The 16,961-nt window shown below is 39.3% G+C and overlaps 1 protein-coding gene across 6 annotated transcripts in view; it reads right to left on the bottom strand.

Moving 5' to 3' along the window:
- lrp8 (low density lipoprotein receptor-related protein 8, apolipoprotein e receptor) overlaps positions 1-16,961 on the bottom strand; it is a 189,316-nt gene that overhangs the window by 8,644 nt on the left and 163,711 nt on the right. The window contains exons 14-18 of one of the 6 annotated variants that reach the window (XM_077583300.1): positions 16,015-16,156; positions 13,753-13,905; positions 11,900-12,259; positions 8,073-8,141; positions 1,828-2,092 (exon numbers count right to left, since the gene is read on the bottom strand). In XM_077583300.1, the coding sequence (XP_077439426.1) occupies positions 1,828-2,092; positions 8,073-8,141; positions 11,900-12,259; positions 13,753-13,905; positions 16,015-16,156 (989 nt within the window). The remainder of the gene's footprint in view (positions 1-1,827; positions 2,093-8,072; positions 8,142-11,899; positions 12,260-13,752; positions 13,906-16,014; positions 16,157-16,961) is intronic. The other 5 variants (XM_077583305.1, XM_077583301.1, XM_077583306.1 and 2 more) reach the window with 5 other exon arrangements.

The following is a 16,961-nucleotide window of genomic DNA, read 5'->3' as shown; positions in this document are numbered from 1 at the left end:
GTAAAATGTAACTCCAAGATGGATTTGTTTACAATTTGTGCTCCCATTTGATTAAACTACAGGAGATACAGTTCATATGAAAGTAAACTAAAAATGTGAAATCCTGTGCCGTCCTGTCAGCTGTCTTGTAAAACTAATTCAAATAGTCTTACCAATGAATTCCAAAATGGCCGCGTTGCATAGCCATGGTGACATTAACAATTGTCATCATATTAGTGCTGTATGATGGGGATCCCAATTATCTCCTGAATAGGGTGACCAGATTTTCAAAAATAGAAACTACAGATAGATACTACAATTTCGCTGAAAATCAAATATACAATAAATTCTCACCAGGTACTATTTATAACAAATGTAATCGCTAATAAATTTGGTTGTGTTATTACTTTAGCTAGTGCTAAATGCTACACTGGTTTAAAGTTCAACATCTGTAAATAAGTCAATACACACAGCATTATCCAACCATTTTTGCTCAGTCCCAGCAGCAATGTGAAAGCGGACCATGCCGTTTACCTTGCGCCAATCTCTCATTGTAATACTGGAAATATGCTGCCAGAAAAGCTCAGCTGCATTGGGTCTGACCGGTGAACGCAGGATTAGGCTACATTTCCCATGATTCTTATGCTGCATTCGAGGAAAGTCGGAAGTCAGAATTATGACAGTTGGCTTTTTCCAGTTCCGACCTGAAAGCGTTTGATGCGAAAGTATACTACCAAAATGGCGTATAGTGAGAAATTGTCATTTTGTTTTGGTCCTCAATACACATTTGGACCTCCAACAAACTTGTCTCCTCGCAATTTTGCTCCATTTCTGTATTTAGCTTATTCCATAATCATTCCATACAGTTCAGTAGTTCACCGTATAATTTCATGCATGTTGATAGTAGCATACATACTGTATGTTGTGTTACGTAAAGTTATGTCGAATATTTATGAATAAAGAAAGCTAACTAGTTTTCTACTCAAGTAAATTGTATTTTACCATTCGTGCCATGTGTTTCTATAGTGGTCGCCATTGTAGAGTGATGTCACATTGAAGTCGGTCGGTGAAGTTGGGGTACTTTTTTCCGAGGTCAAGGGGGCGTTCCCGTACACACTCACTGGTTTGGAAAACTTCCCACTTTTCTCAAATGCAGCATTAGACACGGAAGCAGGAAGTAGTTTTAGTTCTGGTATGACGAAAATGTGCCTTCTAGCGATTCAAAAGTTAAAATCCTTTTTAATTGGTTTATCGTTTGAATCGCTCTGACAATTGGCCAAACAACTGGCATGCTGACTAAAAAAAATAAATGCGACGCCAGGACAGGACCTTCATAAAAGTGAGACAAAACAATGGGGCTTTCAAAAGGCTCAACATCGACACTGTCTAAGTTAAACCGTGACATCTGGTCACCCTACTCCTGAATTAAAACCAGCAGCTTCCTAAAAGAGATATGATATGTCGGTGGATGATTTTTTTTTCTGGGATAATGTAGGGCCTTGACAAAAACGAGATTTTGCTTTCTGAAGCGACACTTAACCAACTAGAAAAATCACAAAGTACAATAGTCGGGAAACAGTATGATGTCAAAGGATGTGTAGTTCATAAAATGTGAATATTAGATGATCACATGGTAGGGCTTCAAGTGTTTGGCGTTTTCAGTGACTACTGCAAAAATGTGTGCGTATATTGGTATCTATATGGTATGTGCATGCCTGCTTCGTTTTCACCAACAAGTAGGCTTTTCCGACTCCCGCCTCCTTTAAAAAAAAAAAAAAATCCTTCCTCAGAAGGTTCATTTCTCATTTTCTTCATTTTCCACTGGACAGCATCGGCGCCCCTGAGTACCAGTGAGAGTTGCTGTCGCTGACGCCGCTCCCGAGAGGAAGCGCTATGAATGGCTGGCTGTGGCTGCCACTCACTGCTGGGTAGATGTGTCCGATGGACTCGCTGTGCCGGCCGATGTGGATTTCATCGTCGTCGTCTTCTGTGGTCTTGCGGTAAACGGGGTTGTCGAAGTTCATGCTCTTGGTATTCCTGCGCCGCCAGTTGCGCCACACAAGGTAGGCGCCGGTGCAAAAAAGCCCGATGACCACTGTGGCAAGGATAGGGACTGCATGTGTTTAACACACACACACACACACACACACAACAACAACACACAGCGGGAGCGTTAACACAGCCCAGGGGACACAGAGCGGCACTGTAAGCACTTACACATAAACACACTTTCTTGCACTGAGGGCTCATTATTTTCTTTCTCTTTTCAAGACCCAACTTATTTCGTGCAATATCTCTTCCCCTCAGAGAAGAAATTTTGACTTGATTTTGAACTGGCAAATATTTTATTACAATCAAAAAGTTTATATTTTTCAACCTTATCAATGTAATACATCTATTTTAAAATTTTATTCTCAACTCATTTGCTCCCAAAAATGTATAAATGCGTTTTGAATATTACCATGTTCCCAAAGATATATTTATGTTTTGTTTTTTAATGTTTTTTTTATGTTGAACATACAGGCTTTGATGCAGCCTTTGAACTGAAGAGAATGGTTGAAGCAATGGTAGTTATTACAAAAACGACCAACAGGTTCGCAGCAGAGCATAATAGATCAACCAGGGCCATGTTGCAAAAAGCTCTTTCCCCCACAGTTTTAAACAGATTTGTGAATAATGATGAAACTTAGCTATATTCTAATGCTAATTGCTGCAAAACGGAAACAGATAGAAATATGTATTTTTTTCCTGATGAAAGAGGAGACTCTAATCTTTCTTTTGGTAGGTTCCATGTTTTTATAGCAATAGAACACAACATTCTGTATAGCCTTGCAAAATCAGTCAAAATCCAGTAAAACAGCCGGCAAAGGGGGTTGCTTCAGTGAAAATGGCTGGGGGGGAATGAGTTAATAATTAAGAATATTCTCAATCTCCGAAAGCAACTGATTTGTATTATACCCAAGTATGGAAGCATGGAACCGCCAATATGGAGTAAACATATTTGACTGGCAAATATGTTCAAATGTACAGTATTAGAAAGTACACTCGAAACACACTTGTGTTTGAAGATACTTGAAAAAATACATTTAAACATCTTTGCAAATAAGTTTGAACACATTTGTAAAGATGTTTAAACGTATCTCATTATGTACAAGTACGTTTGGCTAAATGCTAAAAACATTTAAAATACAACAAAAAAAAGATATATACTATACCTTTTTTTTTTAGCATTTGGTTAATATTATACTGATACGTTCTAAAATGACATTAACATTGTTTATTCGTAATTTGTATGATTTATTATTATGTTTGCAGTGCTGACTTCTTTTTGGCAATTTTTTCTCATAATACTACAATGTATTGACTTGACCAGATCCAGTGCAAGTACAATCAAACGTATTTGCCAGTCAAAAATGCTTACTCCGCATTGGCAGTTTCACACTTTCGTACACAAGCAATATACTGTAGAGCAGGGGTCACCAACTCTGGCCCTCAAAGGCACCTGTCCAGCATGTTTTGGATGTTTCCCTCCACCAACGCACCTGATTCAAATGATCAGGATCATTATCAGGCTTCAGCAGAGCTTGCTGAGATGGTAATATGAATCTGGTGTGTTGGAAGAGGGAAACATCCAACACACGCTGGATAGGTGCCCTCGAGGACCGGCGTTGGTGACCTCTAGAGAAGAGAAAGGCTAGTTTGGATAATCAGTCATGTCCTCAAATGAAAAAGTCTGTAACCAAATGAATAAGTTGACAAAAAGTAAAACAATGAGCCTTCATTTTACATAATATTACATTCATCCTCAAGGTAAAGTTTAAATAAAAACAGACAGACTTGCAGTATGAATGCACTTGCACCATTTGTAATAATGAGCACCTGCATGCATCACTATACAGGTATATACTATACATTGTTGCTCTATCATACACACACAAACAAACAGCATGCATTCATCCACGGGACTGAAAACCATCTTGGCTTTCTATCATTTTGAAAAGCATCTTTCTGAGCCTAAATTCAAGGATTGCCTTGTGATAGACATGCACTTGCTATCCCTCTTTGACTGAGCTGAAACTCCACACTCCTCTTTGTTCGTCATTGGGTTAAAAACATCCACTTTTGTTTGATGCAGAATATTTCAGTCCAATTACAGAATACCGTAAATGACAGAATTTGGCTAAATACTGATTATAACAGTCAAGTTGATTCCCCTTGAGGAGATGTGGGTGGGCGCGGTTCATTAGTAAATGGAATCTGGGCCCTTGTAGACCTGTGACAATAATTAATGTTTCAAATCTGCCAAAAATGCAAAATGAGGGGATTTACTGCCTCAATGAATAGCAGGAGGGGAGAATGAGCAACGGATGAGCAGGGGTTAATAATCTTGGGGGTTGTTATAATGAGCTGAGCTGATATCTCAATTGTGGAGTGGGGGAAAATGGCAGTACAGTATGTCTGAGAGCTGCCATTGTGCTCAATATTAGAGATGAAAGAGATTGCAGACATACTGTATTCTCATCCTTTAAGGCTATTTGCACATTCAGCTGAAATTTCAGTTTGCCTTACTAAATTAGATTTTTCTGTTAATCTAATTTTGTAGAATAGGGCTCATTCCTGTCTATTGCTGCCTCTTCCCCCAGCATGAAAAGATTTTTCATATTTTACTTAAAATCAACAACACACTAGTCTAAACACAGTATTCTGATTCATGTTGGGTTTGTGGAATATGAATCACGCAAGCAAAATCTACCCGTTTTTATCTATCTTGTTGGGGTGGGGGTGGGGAGGGTTATTTTGCATTTTGCTGAGTGCTCAGGTAATGACCTATCACAGCTCCGCTTGCAAATGTCACACGACAAAACTCAGACAACAGATATAGCAGAAGGCTATATAGAAGGATATAGAAGTGTCTGTATAAAAAAAAAAGAATAAATAAAAAAAAAAACTTAACCTGCGATGCCCTTCTCTTAAATGCACACCCTGTTAAACTATAGTGGGATTAAAGTAAATTACATTAAAACACACACACGCACGCATGCACGTGCGAATGTCTAATTCAAAGAGAATTTGCTAATTTGAATGAACAAATTCTACCTTATTAGGTTCCATTTTGTTACCTTATACTATTACTCATTTCATTGTATAAGTTTTGGGAATTCTGTCCTGTTAGGATCTTTTTCAGCCCCATTGAACTCCTTTCCACCCTGTTAGTATGTTTTTGGAGAACTTAAATATATTTATAATTGCACGTTTTATAGCAATCTGCTGAATTGGAAAGGATTAAAAACACTTTTTTGGGGGGTCTGTTATGGAAGATTTTGGTTTAATTGGGCAAAAACTTGGTTATTTGCAATTGAGAACAGAACCTAGTAATGCATTTTGTGTCTGAAATATGGTCAAATAATGTTCCAATTTACTGACAGCAGTGACGTGCCAACAGAGCAGGCAAGGTAGGCACTGCCTGACCAAGGCTGAAATGAAACCATTTGGCTTCTTCTAGTTATTTAGATTATTTTTGCATTTCAGATAGTGACAACATTTGGTGATTTTCATAGCTCAAAAGGACTCATGACTTCTTCTGGCCTGCAGACAAAAATGCTGCAAAATTCTCCTGCTGAAGGCACACGGCTCCGATGCCTTAACCAGCCTTTTCTAAATAGCGATGTGAGTTTGCGCATGCGTAGTCAGCTTCCCAGTATAAGAGTCCTTTACGCAAATAGGCCGATCGCTATGCAACCTTTTTACATCGCTGAATTATTCCTATGTGAACGTACGTTCGCACAGTGCATTCGGGAATTCAAAACACACAGTGCACAGTACGCCGGTAAGAAAATATAAAACTGTTGTTAACAATCTTTTCTTTTCAGGATAAACGTCAACTTTTGAAGGATGGGAGTCCAATGCCTTAGCTACACGATCTTCAGCAAAGCAAGGGACAGAGAATTATTCGTACGTTTCACAAAGAATGGTACCAAAGGAAAGATTGGCTTTGTGGATATGCTTACTGGCTGTTTCACTTTACATGAAGTTTGGTATATCGCTAGCTTGATTTTGTGAGGAATTAGGTTGTTTTCCAGGGAGATGACCACTTTATTACATCCTTTCCGGGCGTCCTAACGGGTTTTTATTAATTAATGAAATTGTCCGGTTTTCGTTGTGCTGCAAATGGGAGGTGGAGTGCACTGCACCGAGTTTACCGCGACTGGCAGACCCGTACGTACCTCACTTGGTACGGTGGCCCAGAATTTTAGCTGAGTGGCAAAGTGTTGAGCTGCAGCACGGGAGGCGATGGGTACCAACCCCGCTTTTGTCAAGTAAGACTTCAGAAGAGTAATGTTTTTTTGTTTTATTTTCTAACCATACAGAGGAGTCATACATTAAAATAGTTTGAATGTATGGCATCTTGGAGTAAACGGACTATCATTTAAGTATATTAGGCAAGCCTAGTGTCCTGGAAATAATAATATAGTCACCCTAGGATACGTTATACACTCGCCTGCCGACACACAAATTTGTAATTGGTGTGGGTCTCAATTTACAACTGTCTCCATACCCAAACCTAGAGCTCATTGCACGTCACTGACTGACAGACATTGGCTCTTTATTTCTAATAGCATCATGTTAACCTGAATTTCATTAACGCCATTACTTTCTTCTCTATTTTCTTTCCTGAAATTTCAGGCCGAGAGTGTAAAGTAACAATAGTCCTGCTCCTTAGTGAAATGACTTTTTCTGTATTTTTCCCCTAGGACAGAGAAAGTAATGGTGATGTAACGTTTTTCCATTGATGCAACTTCTGTTTTTTTTAGAAGAGTACATGTCTTGATAACGATCTTCACCATCATGACATCCGAGACAAATTTCATACACAAATACTGAACTTTCTACTCTATAGAGTATTCTGTTATCATGTTTGCCATCCCCACACACGATACAAGTGTCATTACAGGTATTTCTATCTCTTGTAGAATAACCTTTGATTACTGTTCTTGTGGAAGTTTTTTTCTTTTTATAGTTTTGTGAGGATTCAAACCATGGTTGACGAACCAACAAAGGTTCTAACTTTCAACTCTCGAAAACATGCCTTACAAAAGATGAGCAGTGGTTTGTTTTTGTGACATTTTTGGCATTGCAAAGAGCAGTCTAACTGTGTGCATGGATGGAGCATGCTTTTTTTTTGTTATTTTGCTTGACTTGTGCAGATACAATAGTTTGATTTGGCTTGTTGTGCGCCATTGTGGGATGAAACACAAAAAAATAAATGTAGCCTATTGTGCCCATTTTTATTTTTATTTATTTTTTACATTTGATTTCATGTTCTTTCATGTTGTTGCCCAATAGTAGTATTTCACACCATACTGATATTGTGATATATGAAATCAGAACCCTCCTCTGGCTAAAGACATACATAAATAGATTAAGAAATAGACACTTTACACCAATTCTTTGTCAGCCGTTTGCTGTTTTATGTACTCTACTTCCACATTTGCTTCAGGCAACTATGTGTCTTGAGTTACAATGGGTGATGGCAGTTAGATTGCAGTGGTGGCAAACTGCATGCTTAAAGTGGACTCTTAATGCTATTTGCAGCTAAATGTGATGGCAAAACAGGGACAGAATTCCCCACTTGCTCGAATCCTCTTAATACTGACAGGCTGTAATGTGCATATTACAAAGGCCACCGCTGACTAATGGGCTTACTGGCTCGTAATGGCTTCCTCTAGCCATGGTGCCAGGAGGCTCTATTTGACTAATAGCCAAGAATTTGATAAAATTACTAAACCATTGAGTATTTTCTGCAGGAGCACCACTGGCCAGCCAAAGTTGTTGACTGTTTAAACCTGCAAATTAAGTCAGTTAAATTAGGCAGGTGGGAGAAAAACACTTTTTAAAGTCATACTCATGCATGCAGGCACGCACGCGCACACACACACACACACACACACGCACACACACACACACACACACACACACACACACACACACACGCATGTGGTATCTACACACAATCATAGAGGGAAAAGCCAGGAGGGAAAAGCAGGCGAGCAAAAAAGCCAAAACAACACATCTAGAAAGTCAAGCGAACTCACCGATAGGAATGACTATCCCCAAGACAGCTACTGTGATGTTGTTGCCTATGAGGTAGTGATCACCCGCAGCTGAGATGAAAGGAAGAGAGAGAGAGAGAGAGAGAGAGAGAGAGAGAGAGAGAGAGAGAGAGAGAGAGAGAGAGAGAGAGAGAGAGAGAGAGCATCAGTCCAAAGTTATTTTCAAAACCTTCCCCAAATACCTTGCTAGAGGGAGAAAAAAGTTTGCTGCGGCAATTAAGTATCATGTTTGAAACGTATTTGCAAAACATTGGAAAAGGGTAAATATTCATTCTTATTTTACCATAAACTATAGCATACATTAGATTTATAAATATTTTTTACCAATCTATTTCAATCATGCATAAAAATAGCAGTACAGTATAATACAGTAACTTGTGAAAAACATCAACAAATAATAAAGAAAGAAGGAAAAACTGAGCAAAACAGCGTTCTAAATAATCAAAGCCACATAGGTATTGTCAAATCTTGCGCATAATAGCCCTCCCCCAAAATCACCCTTAAGAAGCTGTTTTTCTCTGTATCTGTGTATAATACGGTGCCCGCATTTACTAGCGTCTTTTATTATACTGGCCAACACTTTATTTTTTCCGAGTGCCAAGGAAATTCTAATGATTTGAGTAGTTATGGACTGCTGAGTCCTAAAATGACAGTTTTAGAAAGATTGATATTTTTGACAATTAAGTGATTGATAATTTATTGTGGGATATCAAAAAGGCTTGTTGTTTATTCTCTAACAAAAGTGAAACAAGGTTGTAGTTTATTGCCTAATTTTTGAAAAAAAATCCTGATATTTTAAATGAATCTTTCCCCACAAATTTTTATTGATTTTGAGACTCCTCAGGCCCGGGGACTTCACCTTGTGTGGGGCCAGCCATTATCAATCTGGGCCGGGGGGTCTCGGAGATGGCACCGCTCCCTGTGGCCGTGGGGTGTCATCCCTCTCAGAGTGGATGAGCTTCCCTTGGGTGCTTTTTATCACATGGTTTTACAAAGTTCATAGTTCAAGTTGTGTGTGTGGGCGTGCTTATGGGGATTTTTTTTTTTTGGGGGGGGGGGGGGGGTCTTTTTATATTTTTTTATATTTTACTATGGGTGTTTTAATTACTCTGCACTTTGAGTTGCATTTTAATGTATGAACGGTGCTATATAAATAAAGTTTGATTTGATGTGAATTTTTTTGTGTGTTTGTGATAGCAATATTAGAACCTTATCTAACCCTATAACAAATAAATAATTCACAAAAAAGTTTGGACCAAATGTATACTACTGCCAGCCTCATTTGGAATGAACACAAATGAAACTGTACTGGAATGACTCTGCTCTGTTACAAGAATACTCAATTGGTGTCCCAAACCAAAATGTCTAGTACAGAAAATGTATCTCATAGCAAAATTTAAAGTATGAAAAGTAGGATTTTTTTGTCTGTTTTTGAAGTGCATCTGAGCTGTGTGTAACAACTGCTGTTTGCCTCCACTCTTTTCCCCACCCCTCAACAGTCCCTTGGCTTTATTCTCCAACAAAACGCCTGCTGCTGCTCAGCACATGTGTAACAGCTGACTTGACAGTGCACATCGAGTTAAAAATTAAAACACACGGCCCCTGGGTATGGAGACATGCCTTGTTCATGCTCCATGTTCTACTCAGCCCATCTTGAGTGCTTTTGGTGTGGTGAGGAGGCGACAGCCTTTGAGACAAGAGGAATTACATTTTTGCTTAAAAATAAAAACAGGCCCCAAAAGTGATGAGGCAAGCCGTTCTCTGTAATCCCCCCTCACCACCCTCAAAACAACTTTGCACTTTTGCCTTATTTACTATATCTCTTAGTCATCACTGCTTTACCTTCCAACACTGTGAGGGTCATAAACAACAGTGGACTGCTATGGCCTCTTATTCACTCTTGATTTTTGTTTGTAAGTAGTTTCTTTTTTTGGTTCACATGCAAATTTGTATTGACTTACCAGTCACCAGTGGCATAAATATCGAAGGTGCAGGCGGTGCGTCGCACCGGGGCCCAGAGACAGCGCAGGGGCCCATGACAGAAGGGAAAAAAGAAAGAAAGAAAGAAAAAAAGAAAGTAAGAAAGAAAGAAAGAAAGAACAAAAACGGGGAAATAAACAGCCAGAGTTATTTTGTAAATACGATGTCGGAAATGATAATTTAATCATCTGTCAGTCACGATGAGTCTCGATGACGTGATGCGAGTTGAAAATAAAGTCGTATAGTGTGTGTGCCATCGTCGCCATCATGCTTTGCAAACTAAAAAAAAAAAATGTGGCACACAAAAAAGAAAAGAGAAAAAAAACATGACGTTAAAGCTATTGGAAGAGATGTGATAGACATGGTTTGAGTCCAGGTCATTGGCAAAATCTAGTGTCCCGTTCCCACCGGAGTCGAGCTGTAGCTTGCCAACATCTAGCTCCATCGCAAAAGCGACACTCCAGCCGCTTCTCGCTTCTCCCGGCGGTCAAAAGGCGGCTTCCCCGTGTCCCCGCCGCCTACGCAGCCTCAAGGGATGAATTTGCCGCCAAATGGAAAAGCTAATATCGCATTTGGCTCAGGCGCTCTAAACCATTCTCCAGATACAATAAACAAGGAAACAGGTGGTTTTCTGACAAATGCTACTTTGGACTTATAGGAACGTCGTAAATGACTTCGCTGAGCGCGGCGCGCAGATGAGCTTCTAATGAGTGAGTATAGCTACAAATTATTTTTTGTTATGAAGTGCAATTAGTGGGATTCAAATCTATGGCAAATTACTTTATTGTTTTTTGGTGACGTAGTGAGCCTTTTGCACATGTTCAAACATATATAAAAGTTGTAAAATAGAATATAATGTATTGGAAGATTTTTGTGGTATTTTTAATGTTCAATATAGATGTCACAATATCAAAATTGGAGGCCCTGCAAAAGTACTTCTCTCCAATGGCTGTGTGTGTGCGTGCGTGTGTGCGCGGGAGCGCTCGTGTGTGTGCATGTGTCTGTGTATGTGGAGGGGGGGCGATTGTTGGGGTGTTGCCTCTCAGCATGGTGTTACGCTACTGCCAGTCACACAAAGAAAAAGAACACTTTTCAATGTTGCTCTTCAATTTCTATTATCTATCCATCTTGGCCTATATTAAACATTTATTCATCTACTTACTGACTTATTGTTGTTGGCTTTTGTTGTATGACATTTTCTTTGCTTTATCAATTTGGTTTTGTGTTGCTATCCAGGATTGTTCGTCTCTTTTCAAGCACAAAAAACGCTGAGTCCTTTGTCAAGCTATTGACTAGGAAACAAACTACAGAGGAAAAAAAATTTCAGGAAAAAGTGTAGTGGTAATATTTGCAATTTGCGTTTGAACCAGTTTTAGAGAGTGTGAGTGAGCGGTGAATTGGAGGATTGGGGCAGGGAGAGAAAGACAAAGAGATGCTGTCACAAAAGTGAGTGAGGACAAAGTGGTGGGAGGGAGCAGTAGGGACTGTCGTTCGTTAGTTCTGACAGCTCTGTTAGCTCTCATGGGGGACCCACTGCAAGCAGACTGAGCAACAGCCTTGTTTGTTAGTGTGTGTGCTAGAATACAAAGAAAAGCAACCGGTGAAAGAAAATATATAGCGATAACGATAGCACTAAAGGGAAAGAATTTCTAGATAGAAAATGAGAGACTTTTTTCTTAAGGAGGCAGTTCAGCTGCCTGCTGTGATGACAGCAGGGAACAGTCGCGGCACTCATGGCCGCAGAGAATCACACACACACACACACGCACACACACACACACACAACACAACATGCGCTTTGCATTGACCCTGCTAAAGATGATCCTTACCTCTGTGCGACAGGTTGCCGTTGCTCCCTTTATGAATGCTGCTGGGGGTTAATGGGCCCAGGAGGGGTGTGTGAGTGGATGTCGATGTCTGGCTGGTGCTGGCGAAACTGCTCTGCGTACTTGTGGAAGCAGGGGTTCGAGGGTGCTCGGTGGAGGTCCCCCTGGGGTTCTGGTGGGGTTTGGCTGTTGCCAGATGTCCGGTTGTAGTTACGAGTGTGGTAGACGCAGCAGTAGTAGTGGTTGTGGGTGGTACTGTTGTGGTGGGAACAGGTGTGGCTTTTGTTGTTGTGCTTGTGGTAGATGTTGTAGCGGTGGTTGTGGTGGTGGTAGGAACTGCTGTTGTGGTCGTTCTTGCTCGCACTGTGCAGTAGAAACAGAAGACTAAACATTAGCATTTAGCATTAGTTAAGATATGTCAAGATATGTCACGAAAATCAGGTTTCACTTTCTCCTGCCACGCCCTGTGCAATAAAGCCCAAATTGAAACTATTCCTAACTGGTTAAAGGGGAAGTCAAGGCAAACATTTTATTCATAATATGTTCTATGCACCCCCAAAAGTCTGAACAGGGTATTCTGATTACTATTGAGGTTGTGGAATATGAATGAAGCAGAAAAATATATATTTTTTTCATCCATCAGAAGGCAGCCATTTTGCCACTTGCTGTCGACTGAAAATGACATCATAGTTGCTTAGGGCTCAGCCAACGACCCATCACAGCTCACCTGTATTCTGGGTTTAGTCATGTGACGCTCGCAAGCTGATCCCTTAGACAAAGTCATGTCATTTTCAGTCAACAGCAAGTGGCAAAATGGCCGCCCCCTGAGATTGATAAAAACGGGTGAATTTTGCTGCTTCGTTCACATTTCGTATTTAGAATACTGTGTTTAGTAATGTTGTCATGATCCGATCAACATGATCGGAAATTGGGGCCGATCATTTGATTTTCAGCTGATCAGTGTAGGCTGAAAAAGATCGGATTTGCAATTTTCTTAATTTCTAAAATCGAGAATAACATTTTAGCATTTACAGCCATATAAAAAGGTATTATCTTGGCATTTCAAAGATAAAAAAAAAAAAAAAGAGAATCAAAACAATTTTAATCAAGTCTTTTTCTTCTTCACTGCATTGCATTGCCTTGCAGAGGTTTTGGATTGGGAGTCAGTATCGGCAGATACTCAAAATCAAGTGACTTGGACTCGGGACATCCCTAGTGTTTAGACCCGTGTTGACGCAGAGAACATATCAGATTTTTTTTTTTACATGACTTTCCTTTAAAGTAAATTTTGAATGTTATTTCTGGGTGGAAATCAAATTTGAAAGTTGTAAAACAATAAAAAGCTGGACTAGAGGTGTTAATTAAAAATATGCACATTGCTTGTACTATATACAGTGAAATTATTATTACAAATAAATTAATTATTGGTTTCTTGGGAATTTTTGAAGACATAACCTTTTGCAAGTGTAACGGTTTTGTAGTTGATAGCATATCGGCCTCACAGGTGAGAGGTTTTGGGTTTGCGCCACTTTATGTAATTTTTCTGCAGGTACTCTGGCTGCCTTCCACATTTCAAAAACATTCATGTTATTTTAATTTAAGACTCTAAATTATCCATTGGTGTGAATGTGACAACTAAGTTTCAGCTGTATTTGCCCTGTGATTGACTGGTGACTGATCTACTCTACTCCTTGATCAGCAGTCAGCCGGGATAGGCTCCAGCTCACATGTGCCCCTAAAAGGGATTAACAGTATAGAAAATTGACGAATGAATAATCTTTTGCACTGTGCTAAATGATGGCATAGTACAGCATGGTGTCTAAAGAAGTATACAAAAATGTTTTGCTTGTGTTTACCTGTGACACATCGCCTCATATCTGGTCCCAGCTCCATTCCATCAGGACAGGCACATGTATATTTGGGGGAGTGGTCTGTAATCTGGGGTGCCTTTAAACAAAGGTACTCACAGCCACCGTTGGGAAGACTGCCAATATTACAGGTGTCAGGTGCTTGAAAGAACACACACATACCCACACAATAGGTTTGTTTTTAGATATATGCAATATATAAACAGCATACCATAATTCCTATAAAAAAAGAAAGAAAGACAGAATGAATTTTGTTTTTAAATAGATTGCATTTGAAAAGTGGATGCTTGGAAGACATGACTGTAAAAACCCAGTAGAGCAGAACTGCAATGTAAAAGTATAAATAAAAAAAGGAAACGTGTATTAAAAATTGATGAGCAGCCCTACTTTTGAGTTGAGGTCAGTCGGTGCCATCAGCATTAAAGCACACGTGGAATCACCAACAACTTAAAGTGCATAGATGAATGTGAAGGAAACTGGGGAAAAAATTAATCTGCAGGTCTTTTGCATGTGGTCATTGAAAGCATACTGTTGATAATTAACCATCAATATTAGAAAATAACAGAAGATCAAATGAGAACATCGTCTAAATGAATTAATCAAAATGCAAGTTGCATATTTAACGTAATCACTTCATAACCTGAACTTCAATACTGTCATTTAAATAGCTACTGTAATAGAGATCATGATCTATGCTAAAGCTCTGCTTAGGGATCCATTCCATGCCGATGACTATCAATCACATTTACATTTCCTGATTGGGGTCGGCAATTTTCATTTAACAAACTACACGGATCAGTGAATTAATGTTAACGAATAGCTGTTATTGTGTTGACTAGTTTCTTGATGATTTGATGTCTGTCTAGCTAAAAGAGTTTGCATGGATGAGACTTGCCAGTTTGCTAGACTGTGTGTTCTATGACTTTACTCCTAATAAAAGCAAGTGGAATATACAGTGGACATAAAAAGTCTACATACGCCTGTTCAAATGTCAGGTTTGTTCACTTCAACACTTCCTTTTTACACCATTGATATAATCTGTAAACCGGACAGTTAAATTGAAACCAAAAAACAAATATTTTCGAGAGGGGTAGTGAAAATTAAAGACTGAGATAATGTGGTTACCAAAATATTGAAAATGCACAGCCTTGAATTTGGAAAAAAAATTGGGATCCAGTCCCTGTGTCTAAGTTTGGCTAACAGAGGCTAAATGGAACTCAATGGGCCAATTGCTTGAATGAGTGTAAAGTTGAAAGTAGGCTGTTAAAACTTTTTACACTCAAATCCTGAAATATTCACATTGCCAACCCAAGACTCAAAAATGAAGTAAAGTTTCTCATGCCATGTGGAGAGACACCAGAAATAGGTCAGGTTGTGGTCATTGCTGCCTCTTACATGGTGTTTTAGGAAGTAGTACATCAGAGAATTCATGTGAAGTTCTGGGAGGAAGCAACATCAGTCACGCAAGGATAAAGCTTTGCACACACGTTCCATGTTCACTATTTCAGCAATGCAGCCATACTCAGCAAACTCTGCATGAAAATGGTGTGATGGAGGTTGATCAAATATTTAAACAATATTGCCACAAGGAATTGCAAAGCTGTGATGCTTCCGTGTCCTCACACCTCTCCTTGTTGACTCCTAAAACGTGAAAGCGAAGTTCAAAACTACATACATTTTTAAAAAGTCATAACGAGCACATTGAAAGCTGAAGCCAAATGACTTATGAGTTAGTGATGAAGTGGAAAACAGGAAAGGACTGTGTTGATGTCAAAATATTGTATCTTCACAGCAATTCAAGAGCTCATTCAGTCTTTTTGAACAAAATTGTTGTTTCTCATGCTTTTGTTGTCATTATGCCTGAGCAGAAATGTCTGATTTATAACGAGACAATGCAATTAATTCCCTACTGACAGGGTGCTTTGGGCTTTGATTAAAGTTAGGAAATGAGGCATGAAAATATAAACTCTAATTGTCACTTGCCCAAATGCAAAGGACCATGTTGATGACCAAACACAAGGAAGCACAGTGCATGCACCAATCTGTTCTTATTTCTTTATCATTAGCAGAATAGTAACCTTGGCCAAAGAATACATTATTCAATGCTGTTTACATAATTTAAAGTTAGATAATTGGGTAATGCCATCATAAAACAAGTAATCTAATACATGACATATTATACCTGATGGGTAAAGTTAAAGGCACCACATGAAATATTCATTAATTGCATGAATGTGTGCAGTGGTCTACCTTTTGGCTGCCTCTGCTCATGGAACACGACCAAATCCAGCGGATTGTTGAGGTGCTCCGCTATCTTGGCCACATCGTTCCCCGTCAGGCGGTTGGCGCTGTATATTGCTTCATCCTCCAAATCGGTCCAATATATGCGGTCCTGGACAAAAGAATTACCAAATTGAGCCAAACAATTATGTCTTCCCAAACAAATAAGCATGAGAAGCCTTCTGATATTTCATTTGATATATTTCACTTTGATGAAAATGGAGATAAATGATGTCTGAAACTGTAATCATTTGCACTTCATTGTCATAGAAATCACAGATAAAGGATACACCTCAAGTAACAACAGACTCCCAACTGTGGAGTTTCAATGCATTTTTCCAAATGCCTGCAGAGAAGATTTTCAAAACAATCTTGAGCACCCAACACATTCCACAATCACAGCAGACGTTGCTGACAACACAGTAAACATGACACATATTGCATTTCAAAGCAGTTTTGAGTTATGGTGTTAAAGCTTTGGTATGTCAATGTCAACTCCACAAACAAGCATAGAGGCCAACAAAATCAAATTATATGGCTCTCCCTTGATATAAAAAAGTCAAAAGTACCGTATTTTCCGGACTATACATCACTCCGGATGTCACACTAGGCCAAAAATGCATAATTAGGTAGGGGGAAAAAACCATACATAAGTGGCACTGGAGTATAACTCACATTACGTACTGTATTTTCACGGCCGTAAGGTGCACTTAAGTCTTAAATTTTCTAAAAAATCGAAGGCGCGCCTCATAATGAGGTGTGCCTTTTGTGTGCACCGAGTTCCAAAATCTGTAAATGTTGCTGTGTAACTTCAGTAAGCACTTCGCTTGACTGACTGTGTGGGAGCATTTCCGCGGACACTTTGCTTATATACACCAATGCAGCCCTGGTTGAGGACTGCCAGAGATTATAAAAAC

The sequence above is a fragment of the Vanacampus margaritifer genome, chromosome 13 (genome assembly GCF_051991255.1).
Source record: "Vanacampus margaritifer isolate UIUO_Vmar chromosome 13, RoL_Vmar_1.0, whole genome shotgun sequence".
Classification (NCBI taxonomy): domain Eukaryota; kingdom Metazoa; phylum Chordata; class Actinopteri; order Syngnathiformes; family Syngnathidae; genus Vanacampus; species Vanacampus margaritifer.
The sequence above is the reverse complement of the archived record's forward strand: the minus strand, read 5'-3'. Positions and strand labels throughout refer to the sequence as shown.